At 45.2% G+C, this 15,193-nt stretch overlaps 1 protein-coding gene across 1 annotated transcript; it reads left to right on the top strand.

The window, feature by feature from the left end:
• The first annotated feature begins 616 nt into the window (after window positions 1-616).
• Window positions 617-14,885, top strand: LOC124016977 (taste receptor type 1 member 3-like). The gene is made up of 10 exons (XM_046332312.1): window positions 617-752; window positions 870-1,097; window positions 1,293-1,593; window positions 2,227-2,583; window positions 2,930-3,346; window positions 3,450-3,653; window positions 4,115-4,235; window positions 4,531-4,901; window positions 5,079-5,698; window positions 14,777-14,885. Exons 2-10 carry the CDS (start codon window positions 895-897, stop codon window positions 14,883-14,885), a joined length of 2,703 nt encoding a protein of 900 aa, XP_046188268.1. The 5' UTR covers window positions 617-752; window positions 870-894.
• The last annotated feature ends 308 nt before the right edge of the window (window positions 14,886-15,193 follow it).

Below are 15,193 nucleotides of genomic sequence, written 5' to 3'. Positions count from 1 at the left end.
CAAATGGTAGAAGTGGATATAGAATGCTAATATAGATTTTGGCAAATGTTTAACAGCTTGTACTAACGGAGTGCTATCGGCAGCAGAAAAGGACAAGAGAGAGACAAATTGGCTTCTGTTGATTAGCCACCTGACACCTGATTTTCCTAAATATTATATGCCTATGAAATGGAGACACCACAGGAACTCATCAAAAACACACAAGGCCACCTTTCAAGTTTTACTGTCTTATACCCTGGGGCGGCAGCCTAGTGGTTAGAGCGTTGGACTAGTAACCGGAAGGTTGCAAGTTCAAACCCCCCAGCTGACAAGGTACAAATCTGTTCTGCCCCTGAACAGGCAGTTAACCCACTGTTCCTAGGCTGTCATTGAAAATAAGAATTGGTTCTTAACTGACTTACCTGTGCATATCAGGCATGTGGTATTAAAGCGCTCGTCTCGTCTAACCTCCCGTAACCACGTGCAATACTGACAAGGCCTAATCAGCCAACCACAAGCAAATGTCAGGAAAATACTCTGGAAGTGTCTGACATGTCGCCTGGTAATTTCCATATGTTGGTGCCTTGTTTCAAACATCTTTGGGCGTACCACAAATGTAAATGCACCTCCGGCGGTGTCATGTTGAAAGCAACAGCACACCTCTGGTGAGACTTGTACAGGGCAGCCTGATCCGAAGTACTTTATTCACTACCCATCAAAACACAGGCGACACAGGAGGTACAGCATCGACTCGCTGGGCTGTGAACGTACAGGTGAGTTTCTCTTTTTCTTTCCCTCTGACCCTCTCTCTTTCTCTCATTGCATCTTTCTACACTGGCATTCGCCGATGCCTGCTTTAAGTTCTCTCTGATGTTTGCCATGACCCCTAGCCTGCCTCTACCTGCCCTCAGCAGCATGGCGGTGCCATTAAGACTGCTGGTTCTATGCTGGGTGTTAGGAGCAGGGCGTAGTCAGAGCTCTCCACCATGGTTCCAGAACATCACTACCAACCTGTTTAACTCTTCTGGAGACATCCTCCTCGGGGGGCTCTTCCCCATCAACGAGCTCACCAGCAACCTGAGCCACAGAGTGAAGCCGGACAACATTAGCTGTGACAGGTTCAGTAACTCAAGATCCTTTTTGCTGAATATGATTTTTGCCCTATGTCAAGTGTCTTTATACTGTAATCATATTAGCCGATTCTGCATATCTCATTCGAATTAGTGCTTGCTTCTCATTCGTTTAAATGATTAGAATTATTGAATTATAGCACAGCAGTAACAACCCCTCCCTGTCTGTGCTTCGCCTGGCAGGATTAATGAGCATGGGCTAGGTATGGCCCTGGTGATGAAGTACACAGTGGATGAGATCAACGCCAACTCCACCCTACTCCCTGGCATCAGGCTGGGCTATGAGATCTTCGACACCTGCAAGCAGTCTGCCGTCATCGTGAAGCCCACACTCCTCTTCCTCACTGAGGACTCCACCCGAGAGCTGGCCGTCATGTGTAACTACACAGACTATGTGACCCGTGTGGCGGCTGTCATCGGCCCATCCACCTCAGAGATGGTCTCAGTCATAGGAAAACTATTGGGATTCTTCCTCATACCACAGGTTAGTATGGTCACATGATGGAATTCTATATTTCAATGCAAACAACGTCATCCTCATATAATGTGATGCAAAATGAGGATTTCCGATTTGTCCATTGTTTGACAATCCCTCGAATATGATTTTGATTGAACTGGGTGCTGTGGTGGAACACAGATGGTAATTATGATTTTGATTGAACTGGGTGCTGTGGTGGAACACAGATGGTAATTATGATTTTGATTGAACTGGGTGCTGTGGTGGAACACAGATGGTAATTATGATTTTGATTGAACTGGGTGCTGTGGTGGAACACAGATGGTGGAATATGATTTTGATTGAACTGGGTGCTGTGGTGGAACACAGATGGTGGAATATGATTTTGATTGAACTGGGTGCTGTGGTGGAACACAGATGGTGGAATATGATTTTGATTGAACTGGGTGCTGTGGTGGAACACAGATGGTGGAATATGATTTTGATTGAACTGGGTGCTATGGTGGAACACAGATGGTGGAATATGATTTTGATTGAACTGGGTGCTGTGGTGGAACACAGATGGTAATGTGAGATCCAACTGCAGTGGAGACATAATTGCTTTTTGTATCTACCGTTGCTACTTATGTCTCCTTACCATCATCCCTCTGTCCTCTGTAGATCAGCTACCTCGCAACTAGTGACATGTTCAGTGACAAGAGTATGTACCCATCGTTCCTGCGCACCGTGCCCAGTGACAAGAGGCAGGTGGAGGCCATGGTGTATCTGCTGAACAGGTTCCAGTGGAACTGGGTGGCCGTGGTGGGCAGTGAGGATGAGTACGGACGCCAGGGCCAGCGCCAGTTCTCCACCCTGGCAGCAAGGAGCTCCATCTGTGTGGGCTACGAGGGGTTAATCCCTTTGTACCGTGACCCACAGCCAGTGGTCAGAGAGATCCTGGACCACATCGCAGAGGCCAAGGTGGGAGTGGTGGTGGTCTTTTCCCTCTCCCAGCCTGCCAGAGCCTTCTTCACTGAGGTCAGTGAGATAGCAAGCCACATAAGAGTTCTGGAGACTGACAAAATTGTAAAACAAAATCTCACAAGCTTTTCAAAAAGCTTTATGCAGCCATTGGTTTGACTGTTTTTAAAGTACATTAATGCAACTCATTTACAGTATCTAAATTCAGATTATAACATTTGTCTGTAAGTAGCAACGTGCATGTGCTATAATTCAGTCAATATCTGATAGATTATAACAAATGTGAAAAGTTTGGGGTTTCTTAATCAATTTTCCAACTATTTAATTTATTACAATAGTTTTATAAACATTTTAACAATTTCAATGACTATTGCTACAATACCAACATGCTGTTTGTGATCAGGTGATCAGGAGGAATCTGACAGGTGTGTGGGTGGCCAGCGATGCGTGGGCCCTGCACAGAGACGTATCAACTCTCCCAAACATCCACACTGTGGGCACTATCATTGCCTTCGCAGTCCAGAGCCAGACCCTGGCCCTGCTCACACCCTACACCAGTGAACTCTTCTCCAGGATCAGAGAGGAGAGGGCCAGGCAGCCCTCACCAGATACAGAGTCAACCCGTGGTATGAACCAGTGCCCAGACTGCTGGAACCTGTCCCCAGACAACGTACGTCTAGTGACAGAGCCCATACTGCTGAGGTCAGCTTTCAGTGTCTATGCTGCCATCTACAGCGTTGCACACGCACTGCACAATCTGCTCGGGTGCAATGCCAATAGTTGCCAGAGGGGCGCTAAAATCAAAGTCTATCCCTGGCAGGTACATTCTCCCTCAGAGTTACTTTTTTTTCTCCAGATAATGATTATGTGAGACTGTTCAAGGATACTTTTACAAATGTCATGAACAACACTCTCCCCTGCAGCTGTTGGAGGTGCTGAAGAAGGTAAACTTCAGTCTAAATGGAAGTCATTTTGAGTTTGACAGTAATGGAAACCCAAACATTGGCTACAACATACTCCAGTGGGTCTGGAGAAACAACAGTCTGAGTTTCAAAGATGTCGGCACATTCTATAAGAACCTGTCAATTAACAACACCCTCATCCAATGGCATACAGGCAGTACTAAGGTAATCTCCGCCCCATCTCCTCGTCAAACATAATGTTGGATTTGATTGGCCTTTCACATTTTTACCTCTGGGAGTAAGCCTTTTTAATGTGCCAGCTATGCTCCACAAAGTGGTAACTTTTCTAAGTTCCTTCAGGTAGAGTAGATTGCATTTTCCTTTTATGCACCAAACTCAATTTTCACCACTATTGGTTATAGCTGCTCAAATGTTTGACATAAAAAAGTATTCATTTAAGTGTGTTTACCACAGGAGGTTGGTGGCACCTTAATTGGGGAGGAAAGGGTCGTGGTAATGGCTGGAGCGGAATTTGTGGAATTGTATAAAAAAACAACAACATGGTTTTTGTGTGTTTGATGCCATTCCATTCGCTCTGTTCCGGCAGTTATTATGAGCCGTCCTCCCTTCAGCAGCCTCCTGTGGTGTTGACCACCACATCCTCTCTGACCCCACCTCTGCTGCAGGCCCCTGAGTCTACCTGTTCCTCTGAGTGTGGCCCTGGCCAGGTGCGCAGATTGAAAGGCTTCCATTCCTGCTGCTATGACTGTATTGACTGTTTACCGGGCACCTTCCAGAATGGCACATGTGGGTGATTCACACTCACAGCAATGACATCCATCAATTCAGAGGCCATCACTCTTGTGATTTGGTTTTGTAGATTTATTTGATATTTTCCTTGAGCAACATGCTGAAACTAACAGATGAACAGACTAACAGCTTTACACCTTTGTCACACACTGCCAACATTGTGTTTAAAAAATGCCCAATAAATTGACAAAATTGAAAGATGTGAGTGGTGGTCTTATAAGACTTTCTACTCTTATCTGGTTCTATCATTCTATTATTCTAACCACGTCTCTGCTCCCTCTCTGTCTCCAAGTGGACATCCAGTGTACCCAGTGTCTAGATGGCCAGTGGTCCCTGGTACGTAGCACCAACTGCACCGAGCCAACCTTTGACTTCCTGACCTGGAGCCAGCCTGAGTCTCTGGGGTTGCTGCTGGCCATGCTGGTGCTGCTGGTCTGTCAGGGGGCTGTAGGGGTCCTTCTCCTGCAGCACCGGGGGTCTCCACTGGTGAGAGCCTCCGGGGGGGCCCTGGGTGGTGTGACCCTCCTCAGCCTGATGGGGGGCTGTGCCTGCCTGCTGCTGTTCCTGGGCCAGCCGGGGGAGCTGGTGTGTCGTCTGCAGCTGCCCCTCAGCTCTCTTTTCCAAACGGTCACCCTGTCCACCATCCTAGCCATCTCACTGCAGGTAAGGCCTAGACCTGTGGAACACAAAACAGACATGAATCATGGAGATATTATATAGCTAAATAGGTTTTCTTTGATAAAAAAATCCAACAGTTCAGGAGACATTTGGATGAATATGAGCGAGGAAGACGCAGAGTATCATGAATCCTGGAGTAGCTCATTCTCTGTCCTCCCTCAGATTGTGTACGTGACAGAATTCCCTGGCAAGGCTCCTTTTCAGCTGGATACACTGAGAGGCCCTGGAGGCTGTCTGCTAGTATTGGCCTGCTGTGGAGTGCAGGCAGGGATCTGTGGGTACTATGTCCAGGAAGGGCCCTCTCTATCCCAGTACCTGGCCAAGATGAAGGTGACCTTTGTGAGGAAGTTCCTGCGATGCCCTGTGGAACCCATTTTAGGTCTGGGCCTGATGCAGAGCTTCAATGGCCTCCTCGCCCTCACATCCTTCATGTGCACCTTCATGTCTGTGAAGAGCGTTCGAGAGTACAACCTGGCCAGAGATATCACCTTCTCCACCCTGACCTACTGCATGGTTTGGGTGGTCTTCATCCCCATCTACACCGGTCTGAATGACAAAGACCGCTCCATCGTTCATGTGTCTGTCAGTTTTCTCAGTAACATGGGGCTGATGGTGGCCTACTATCTGCCAAAATGTCACCTGCTGCTGAAGAAACCTGAGCTCAACACAGAAGAGCACTTTCGTACCTTCCTCGAGGAGGCTGAAGCAACTCCTCAGGAGGAGCATGACCAGGGATCTGCAGAGGAAGAACAGGGATCTGCAGGGAAGGGACAGGGATCAGGGCAGGGATCAGGGAAGGGACAGGGATCAGGGAAGGGACAGGGATCAGGGAAGGGACAGGGATCAGGGGAGGGACAGGGATCAGGGGAGGGACAGGGATCAGGGAAGGGACAGGGATCAGGATAGGGACAGGGATCAGGGGAGGGACAGGGATCAGGGGAGGGACAGGGATCAGGGGAGGGACAGGGATCAGGGAAGGGACAGGGATCAGGGGAGGGACAGGGATCAGGGAAGGGATCAGGGAAGGGACAGGGATCAGGGGAGGGGCAGGGATCAGGGGAGGGGCAGGGATCAGGGGAGGGGCAGGAATCAGGGGAGGGGCAGGGATCAAGGAAGGGCCAGGGATAACGAAGGGACAAGACTTGGGATAGTGACCTTTATTCAGTTTAATGTTTAAATAATGTATTCAATTTAGTTTATAATGCATTGTTTCACAATTTTTGCAGAGACATATAACTGCAATCATTCAATCAAACTAGTCTACATGCACATTAAATTTATAACAAAGACTTGACAATTGAGGAAGTGTGTGACTAAGTTCAACCAGATGTGCTAAAAGGTGCAGCATGCTTCACTTGCCTGCTACGATCTGTGGTGTAGTTTGCTAGATCACCACCAGGGGACGCAATCATACAATTTACAAGCCGTTTACAGACTGAAAAAGCCATTAGGTAAAACTATCTGTCAGTGTGGCTTTTATTGAATAGTATGTAGGCCTAATATATTTTACAGTAAAACAACATCCGATTCCATTATAATGGGTTGGCGTGATTGTCTTATTCGTGAAAATACACAATATGCAGCAAAGGCATACTAGGCTAAGTCACAATAATTCTTGCTATAGGCTACTAAAACAATGTTATGCTCATAGACCAATGTGTAGCCTATAGGTATTGTACTACGCATAGGCCTAGAGCACTGTGATGAACGAATTGCGTAGAGAATCAATTGAGTGATGTAGTATTTATGTATATGTAAATCTCAGTGAATTTGAACTAGGCAACAGATAATTGAAAGCCCACTAAATTGTTCTGATTAGCCTGCCGTTGGCCTCCGGCATGTTTTGACGTTTTCTTCGTCTATTTCAACCTGTGAGTGTGACGATGTAAACGGTAAAATACGGAACCATCACACGTTTCCTAGTCTACTGATTAAATTAAACGACAAAACCAAATTCGTCAACCATAAATGACAACACAAAGCGTTTTATTATTTTTACTCCAAGTTCTGCAATGTCATGAGCTCACCTTGACGATTTCTGCCGTTGAAAGGCAGGTGCAATGACTCTATGCGCTCATAGTCCAGTAGGCATACGTATGGTTTGGTGAAGCTAAAAACGGTTACATCCTCTGGTTATTAACTGGGATAGGTCACCCCTGTGACCAACTCCACACATGACATTGATGTGGAAGCTGCGTAAAGCTGAAAGCCCGTGCCCTCGAACATAACCAGCTCTTGATAATCCGTCCATTAATATACAGTGTCATAGGCCTAACGTGCACAGTAATATCTAACGGTGTTAATGCATGATAAAGATTCACTCAATGAATCCGATTTCGTGAGCAATTTCGAATAATAAGCACTTGAAATTATTCATATTAAGAAGAAACCTTTCTATTGCTTTGGGGGAAAAAAGAAACTTACATTGAGTCCAGTGCCTAAATTAACATCTGCATAATTGAACGAAATTCATTTCAATAGTGATAATATGATCATTTAAACATGAAGCACAACATGGAGTGGTTTGTACAAAATAATTCGCCTATAGGCATTGGAAAACTTTAATCCCTTATAGTAAGAATTATAAAAACACTATGTTGGTCTATAGCCTACTCTTGATGAAAGCATCCCCTAATTTCGAAATTGAGTTTTGGAATGAAGATGAACACACTATTTACCACATGGTTGCTGGTATGACTGTATGATGAAGTCTGGTATTGTGCTGAGCCATATATTGTTACCCAAACAAGACATAAGACAAAAGGAAAATCTTCACATAGTCCGTATGTTCTATTCTTCTGGCCGCTGATTACGTCGCGTGATAAAAGTTGTTTCTTACTATAAACTAATGTGGGAATAAGAGAGCTCTAATGAAGCGGTTAGGGATAAAGCATCATTTGCTCTGATGCGGTCCCTATCGCCCGGAACACTAAAGGCTTGGTTTCATTGGGCAAACAACCAGCATCAAACGTGTTTATCAAGTCCGGTGGCGGCAAGAACCACCATCCACTGAACTGGAGCAGCAGCGGGAGAGGTGCGACCATAGAAATGCCCTCTCTTCCTCTGTGCCTTTTGCGTGTTTAATTAAAGCTTGTTACTGTTTTTAATTTGATTAATAATCCTCCAAACTAAAGGCGACCTTTGTCTGGGCAGAATGTATGGCCATTATCATTGCAATTATTTAATCAAGAGCTGCAGCTAATAGTTTAAAAAACAAACGTTTTAAACGGACAAGAACGAGACGCTAAACTGGAACATTTGCCAAAATGTAGTATTTTATTATGTCGCATTATAGCCAGACAACTATTGTTAATGTGAGCGCAAAGACTGCGTAAGTTTCTTGACCACCACAAGATGACACAGGCATGGAGGATATCAGCCGAATGATTTCTTCAGATAGACCCATATCGACTTTAAACGTTTCATCAGCTATTTCAAATTACACTGCACTTCAAGATTATTATTTACACTGAACAAAAATATAAACACAACATGTAACAGGTGTGGCATATCAAAAATGTGAGGTTTTGTCACACTTGGCAGAGTTCCTCTGTTCCGTGTCTGTGTTCTTTTGCCCATCTTAATCTTTTATTTTTATTTGCAAGTCTGATAACTTTGCAACTCTGCCTAGAAGGCCAGCATCCCAGAGTCGCCCCTTCACTGTTGACGTTGAGACTGGTGTTTGTGGGTACTTTAATGAAGCTGCCAGTTGAGGACTTGTGAAGCATCTGTTTCTCAAACTAGACACTAATGTACTTGTCCTCTTGCTCAGTTGTGCACCGGGGCCTCACACTCCTCTTTCTATTCTGGTTAGAGCCAGTTTGCGCTGTTCTGTAAAGGGATTAGTACACATCTTTGTATGAGATCTTCAGTTTCTTGGGAATGTCTCGCATGGATTAGCCTTCATTTCTCAGAACAAGAATAGACTGACAAATTTTCGAAGAAAGTTATTTGTTGCTGGCCATTTTGAGCCTGTAATCGAACCCACAAATGCTGATGCTCCATATACTCCACTAGTCTAAAGGAGGACAGTTTTATTTCTTCTTTGATCAGGACAGCAGTTTTCAGCTGTGCTAACAATTGCAAAAGGGATTTCTAATGATCTATTATCCTTTATAAATGATAAACTTGGATTAGATAACACAACGTGCCGTTGGAACACAGGAGTGATGGTTGCTGATAATGGGGCTCTGTACGCCTATGTAGATATTCCATAAAGAAATCTGCCGTTTCCAGCTACAATAGTCATTTACAGCATTAACAATATATATACTGTATTTATGATCAATTTGATGTTATTTTAATGGACAAAAAATGTGTTTTTCTTTCAAAAACAAGGAGATTTCTATGTGACCCCAAACTTTTAAACGGTAGCGTACATCACTTTTATTTTGAGCCGTCTTTGCCGTCAACCAAAACGGAGCACCTGGCTCACGCCCGGGAAGCAGCCCGGTTCTAAAGCGAACGCAATAACCCGGGGCAGGCCCGGGACATTAATCAAATCCCCTCAATAGACGGGTTGGTTGTTTAGCAACAATACCGACAGATGCACAAATAAGGGAGAAATCAGAAGGTGTTGGCTTAGATTGTTGACAACATGTAAACTATATTCAGTCTTCCATATTTATTGAAAACAAATACATTTTCACAATAAACACTTGTCTCGCAAATACATATTTACAGTTGTTAGCTAGCTAGCTAATTTTAACATGACTTTTAATGACTGCAAAATGTATAGTATTTAGCGGTTCATGTAAAGTAAGTGCTAAATAAAGTTTCATAAACCAAAAGCTTGTGTGAGAGCACGGTGAAACCAACCTAACTTGTAGCCTAGGCCTATGCCCTAACTGTTATGCAGGTGAATGAGGACCCAAAAGCGACTTGGCGAAAACAGAGTCTTTAATCCAGTAAAGTAAATATACAATCATAAAGCACAATTCCACTCGTAATGACGAGAACAGACTGGAGACTCGATCATGAACTGCAGGTTGCCTCGGGAAGGCACTTGACCGTAGCAGACTCAGACACCTGCTCACCACGCAGCATCTGAGGGAAACACGACACGGCGATACACAGACACAGCACGGTGAACAATAGACAAGGATCCGACAGGGCAGAAAAGGAAAACAAGGGGAGAAATAGGGACTCTAATCAGGGGAAAAGATAGGGAACAGGTGTGGGAAGACTAAATGATTGATTAGGGGAATAGGAACAGCTGGGAGCAGGAACGGAACGATAGAGAGAAGAGAGAGAGGAAGGGAGAGAGAAAAAGGGGAACGAACCTAAAAAGACCAGCAGGGGGAAACGAACAGAGGGAAAAGCAAAATGACAAGACAATATAAGACAAAACATGACACTAACGTGAAATAAATGACTCCAACCAAAATATCCATGATATTAGTTAGAAAATTACTTTGTTGATAAAGTTATATATACTGCCGTTAATTAATGTTCAGCATAATAGCTGAAGACAATACAGTCGATGCAATAAGGGAGAACATGAATTCATGAAATGACCAAACTGTGCGAGGCCAGAACTAAGAACAATATGGCTGTTGTAAGGGTTTTCTGGTGAAAGAGAAGCGGACCAAAAAGCAGCATGGTGGTTATTCATGTTCTTTAATTTATAAAGAAACTACACATGAGATAACTAACAAAAACAACAAACGTGAGAAAACCTAAAACAGTCCTATCTGGTGCAAACACAGAGACAGGAACAGTCACCCACAAACACACAGTGAAACCCAGGCTACCTAAGTATGATTCTCAATCAGAGACAACTAATGACACCTGCCTCTGATTGAGAACCATACTAGGCCGAAACATAGAAATACCCAAATCATAGAAAAACAAACATAGACTGCCCACCCAACTCACGCCCTGACCATACTAACTAAATACAAAACACAGGAAATAAAGGTCAGAACGTGACAGCTGTTGAGAAAGAGAATGTGAAGTAGACTGAGCTGTGTATGATGAAAAGAAGCTGTTTCTGGGTCAATGGATGCATCTCAATAATATCAAATCACATTTTATTGGACACATACACATGGTTAGCAGATGTTAATGCGAGTGTAGCGAAATGCTTTTACATCTAGTTTCGACAGTGCGGCAGTATCTAACAAGAAATCTAATAATTACACAACAACTACCTAATGCACACAAATCTAAGGAATGGAATAAGAATATATACATATAAATATATGGATGAGCAATGACAGAGCAGCATAGGCAAGATGCAATACATTTACATTTACATTTAAGTCATTGAGCAGACGCTCTTATCCAGAGCGACTTACAAATTGGTGCATTCACCTTATGACATCCAGTGGAACAGTCACTTTACAATAGTGCATCTAAATCTTAAAGGGTGGGGGGGGGTGAGAAGGATTACTTATCCTATCCTAGGTATTCCTTAAAGAGGTGGGGTTTCAGGTGTCTCCGGAAGGTGGTGATTGACTCCGCTGTCCTGGCGTCGTGAGGGAGTTTGTTCCACCATTGGGGGTCCAGAGCAGCGAACAGTTTAGACTGGGCTGAGCGGGAACTGTACTTCCTCAGTGGTAGGGAGGCGAGCAGGCCAGAGGTGGATGAACGCAGTGCCCTTGTTTGGGTGTAGGGCCTGATCAGAGCCTGGAGGTACTGAGGTGCCGTTCCCCTCACAGCTCCGTAGGCAAGCACCATGGTCTTGTAGCGGATGCGAGCTTCAACTGGAAGCCAGTGGAGAGAGCGGAGGAGCGGGGTGACGTGAGAGAACTTGGGAAGGTTGAACACCAGACGGGCTGCGGCGTTCTGGATGAGTTGTAGGGGTTTAAAACACAGTATATACATATGAGATGAGTAATGCAAACACATTATTAAAGTGGCCTTATTAAAGTGACTAGTGATCCATTTATTAAAATGGACAATGATTTCAAGTCTGTAGGCAGCAGCCTCTCTGTGTTAGTGTTGGCTGTTTAACAGTCTGATGGACTTGAGATAGAAGCTGTTTTTCAGTCTCTCGGTCCCAGCTTTGATGCACCTGTACTGACCTCGCCTTCTGGATGGCAGCGGAGTGAACAGGCAGTGGCCTGGGTGGTTGTTGTCCTTGATGATCTATTTGGCCTTCCTGTGACATCGGGTGCTGTAGGTGTCCTTGTGGGCAGGTAGTTTGCCCCTGGTGACGCGTTGGGCAGACTGCTCTGGAGAGTCGTGTGATTGTGGGCTGTGCAGTTGCCGTACCAGGCGGTGATACAGCCCGACAGGATGCTCTCAATTGTGCATCTGTAAAAGGTTGTGAGGGTTTTAGGTGACAAGCCACATTTCTTCAGCCTCCTGAGGTTGAAGAGGCGCTGTTGCGCCTTCTTCACCACACTGTCTGTGTGAGTGTACCAATTCAGTTTGTTTGTGATTTGTACAGAGGGGGTGCTCCCTCTGCTGTTTCCCGAAGTCCACGATTATCTCCTTTGGTTTGTTGCCGTTGAGTGAGAGGTTGTTTTCCTGACACCACACTCTGAGAGCCCTCACCTCCTCCCTGTAGGCTGTCTCGTTGTTGTTGGTAATCAAGCCTACTACTGTTGAGTCGTTTGCAAACTTGATGATTGAGTTGGAGGCGTGCATGGCCACGCAGCCATGGGTGAACAGGGAGTACAGGAGGGGGATGAGCACGCACCATTGTGGGGCCCCAGGGTTGAGGATCAGCAAAGTGGAGATATTGTTTCCTACCTTCACCACCTGGGGGCGGCCCGTCAGGAAGTCCAGGACCCAATTACACAGGGCGGGGTTGAGACCCAGGGCCTCAAGCTTAATGATGAGCTTGGAGGGTACTATAGTGTTGAATGCACAGCTATAGTCAATGAACAGCATTCTTACATAGGTATTCTTCTTGACCAGATGGGATATGGCAGTGTGCAGTGTGATGGCAATTGCATCCTCTGTGGACCTATTGGGGCGGTAAGCAAATTGGAGTGGGTCTAGGGTGTCAGGTAAGGTGGAGGTGATATGATCCTTGACTAGTCTCTCAAAGCACTTAATGATGACAGAAGTGAGTGCTATGAGGCGATAGTCATTTAGTTCAGTTACCTTAGGTACAGGAACAATGGTGGCCATCTTGAAGCATGTGGGGACAGCAGACTGGGACAGGGAGAGATTGAAAATGTCCAGAAACACACCAGCTAGCTGGTCTGCGGATGTTCTGAGGACGTGGCAAGGGATGTTGCTTGGGCCATTAGCCTTGCGAGGGTTAACACGTTTAAATGTCTTACTATCTTAATATCGTCTTTCTCCTGAAGTGTACACTTGTTATTTCCCACACATCAAAAAAGCATTGGATTGGTGGAGACATGGGCTTGAGGGATCCAAAGTGTGAACAAGTGCACAATTTGGAAGGCACAGGACCATAAGCGCAGGCCTTCTGGAAACATAAGACAGTACAGCTTAACATAGACAGAGGTCTCTCTCTTTCTCTATCTCTCCTACCCACACAGTGAAAACGCTGCTGCTTTTCAACCCAGATGATGTGTATGTATTTTTGTGTCTATTTATTCTACCTGAGTCCTCCTCAATGGCACCACAGTTCCATGACCTCTCCCTACCTTGTTTCTCTGCTCTCTTATGAGCATACTCCCAGCTCCAGTGATAATTGACCCAAGGCCTACTTTTAATTTGTACGGATTGGGTGGCTGTGTGTGTGAGGGAGAGGGATGGAGAGAGAGAAAGTGGGAGAGAAATATGTGTCTCATGAATATGAAAGAGTAGATGTGGAGCAGTGTTGTTAATGGACGGTCAGTGGTACACATGTACACACACACACACACACACACACACACACACACACACACACACACACACACACACACACACACACACACACACACACACACACACACACACACACACACACACACACACACACACACACACACACACACACACACACACACACACACACACACACACACACTAGTCCTGTACGTCCTACATAATTTGGAAGTGTGTGGATGGATGGACGATGGATAGATGATGTTGGTGGGTGTGTGTGATTTTTCCTCTGTTGTACAGTGCTAAGTTCAGAATTGTGAAGAATATTGTAAATAATATAAATGACTTACTTATAACTTAGAATAAATATCTTACTTAGATTTTAGTACAACTTTCTTACCTTATCATTACCAAACAACTAAGGATAAACTGTATATTGTAGGCTGTTGTTGTCAGCCGAGAATTTATAAACAAATGATATGGGAAAAAATATTGTTGCTCCAATGGAAAGTCCTTCCTTGAGAATTAAAATTGTGTTGTTGTGTATGGTAATGTATTTACTCTGAATGTGTGTTGTTTAGTGGTTGCCTTTTCCCCTTTAAGACGAGGCTCTGAGGGGCTGAGGAATGCCCTCCCCTGTGTGTGTGCCTGCGTGTGTGCATTTAAGTGTGTGTGTGTGTGTGTGTGTGTGTGTGTGTGTGTGTGTGTGTGTGTGTGTGTGTGTGTGTGTGTGTGTGTGTGTGTGTGTGTGTGTGTGTGTGTACTGGCTGAAAAATGCCCTCCTCTGTGGTATTGTCGGGGTGGCTGGGGGCTGAGGGGCCCGGGTCGGGGGCTTAGTGAGGGGCCCTGTGTTTTGTTCTGTTACACATCAATGGGACGTCAAGCCGGGTTTGGGTCTGACAGCCCCAGGATTAAAGGCTTTCTACTAGAGGCTGTACGGCCCTCCCCCTGACACACACACACACACACAATGGGCTGAAGGAACATAGTCTTAACTCTTCAAGTACTAAGTTGTAATTTGCAGGTGGCTAAAGCCTGCAGGACTAGCCCCAAACTCTTAGAATAACTGTTCCAAAAGGGGTTTTCAGCTGTCCCCATAGGAACACTTTTTTGGTTCCATGTAGAACTCTTTTGGGTTCCCACCCAAAACGGTTCTACCTGAACCAACAGGGTTCTACCTTGAACCAGAAAGGGTTCTTCAAAGGGTTCTCCTATGGGGACAGCTGGTTCTAGATAGTACACGATAATGGGAAAGAGAGTACATGGTGGTGTGTGTGTCTTTCTCTCTGCTCCCCACTCCTATTCCAGCCGTTCAGGAGTGGACTATAAATCCCAACTGGTCTATAAATCTAGCATGGGGAAATGATAATGATTAGAGCTGAAGTTTCCATCTCCTGATAAGAGGCCACATCTGGCCTGGCTGAGGCAGAGGAGAGACAGAGGAGAAGGCAGGATCCTGGTCAGGCATCTATCTGAGACGTGTGTGTGTTCTTGCCACAGGCAGGGCCATGCACAGACCTTTCAGGGGTCAGATGCTCTCG

This window comes from Oncorhynchus gorbuscha, linkage group LG03 (assembly GCF_021184085.1).
Source record: "Oncorhynchus gorbuscha isolate QuinsamMale2020 ecotype Even-year linkage group LG03, OgorEven_v1.0, whole genome shotgun sequence".
Classification (NCBI taxonomy): Eukaryota; Metazoa; Chordata; class Actinopteri; order Salmoniformes; family Salmonidae; genus Oncorhynchus; species Oncorhynchus gorbuscha.
This window is presented reverse-complemented; position numbering and strand designations above follow the sequence as displayed.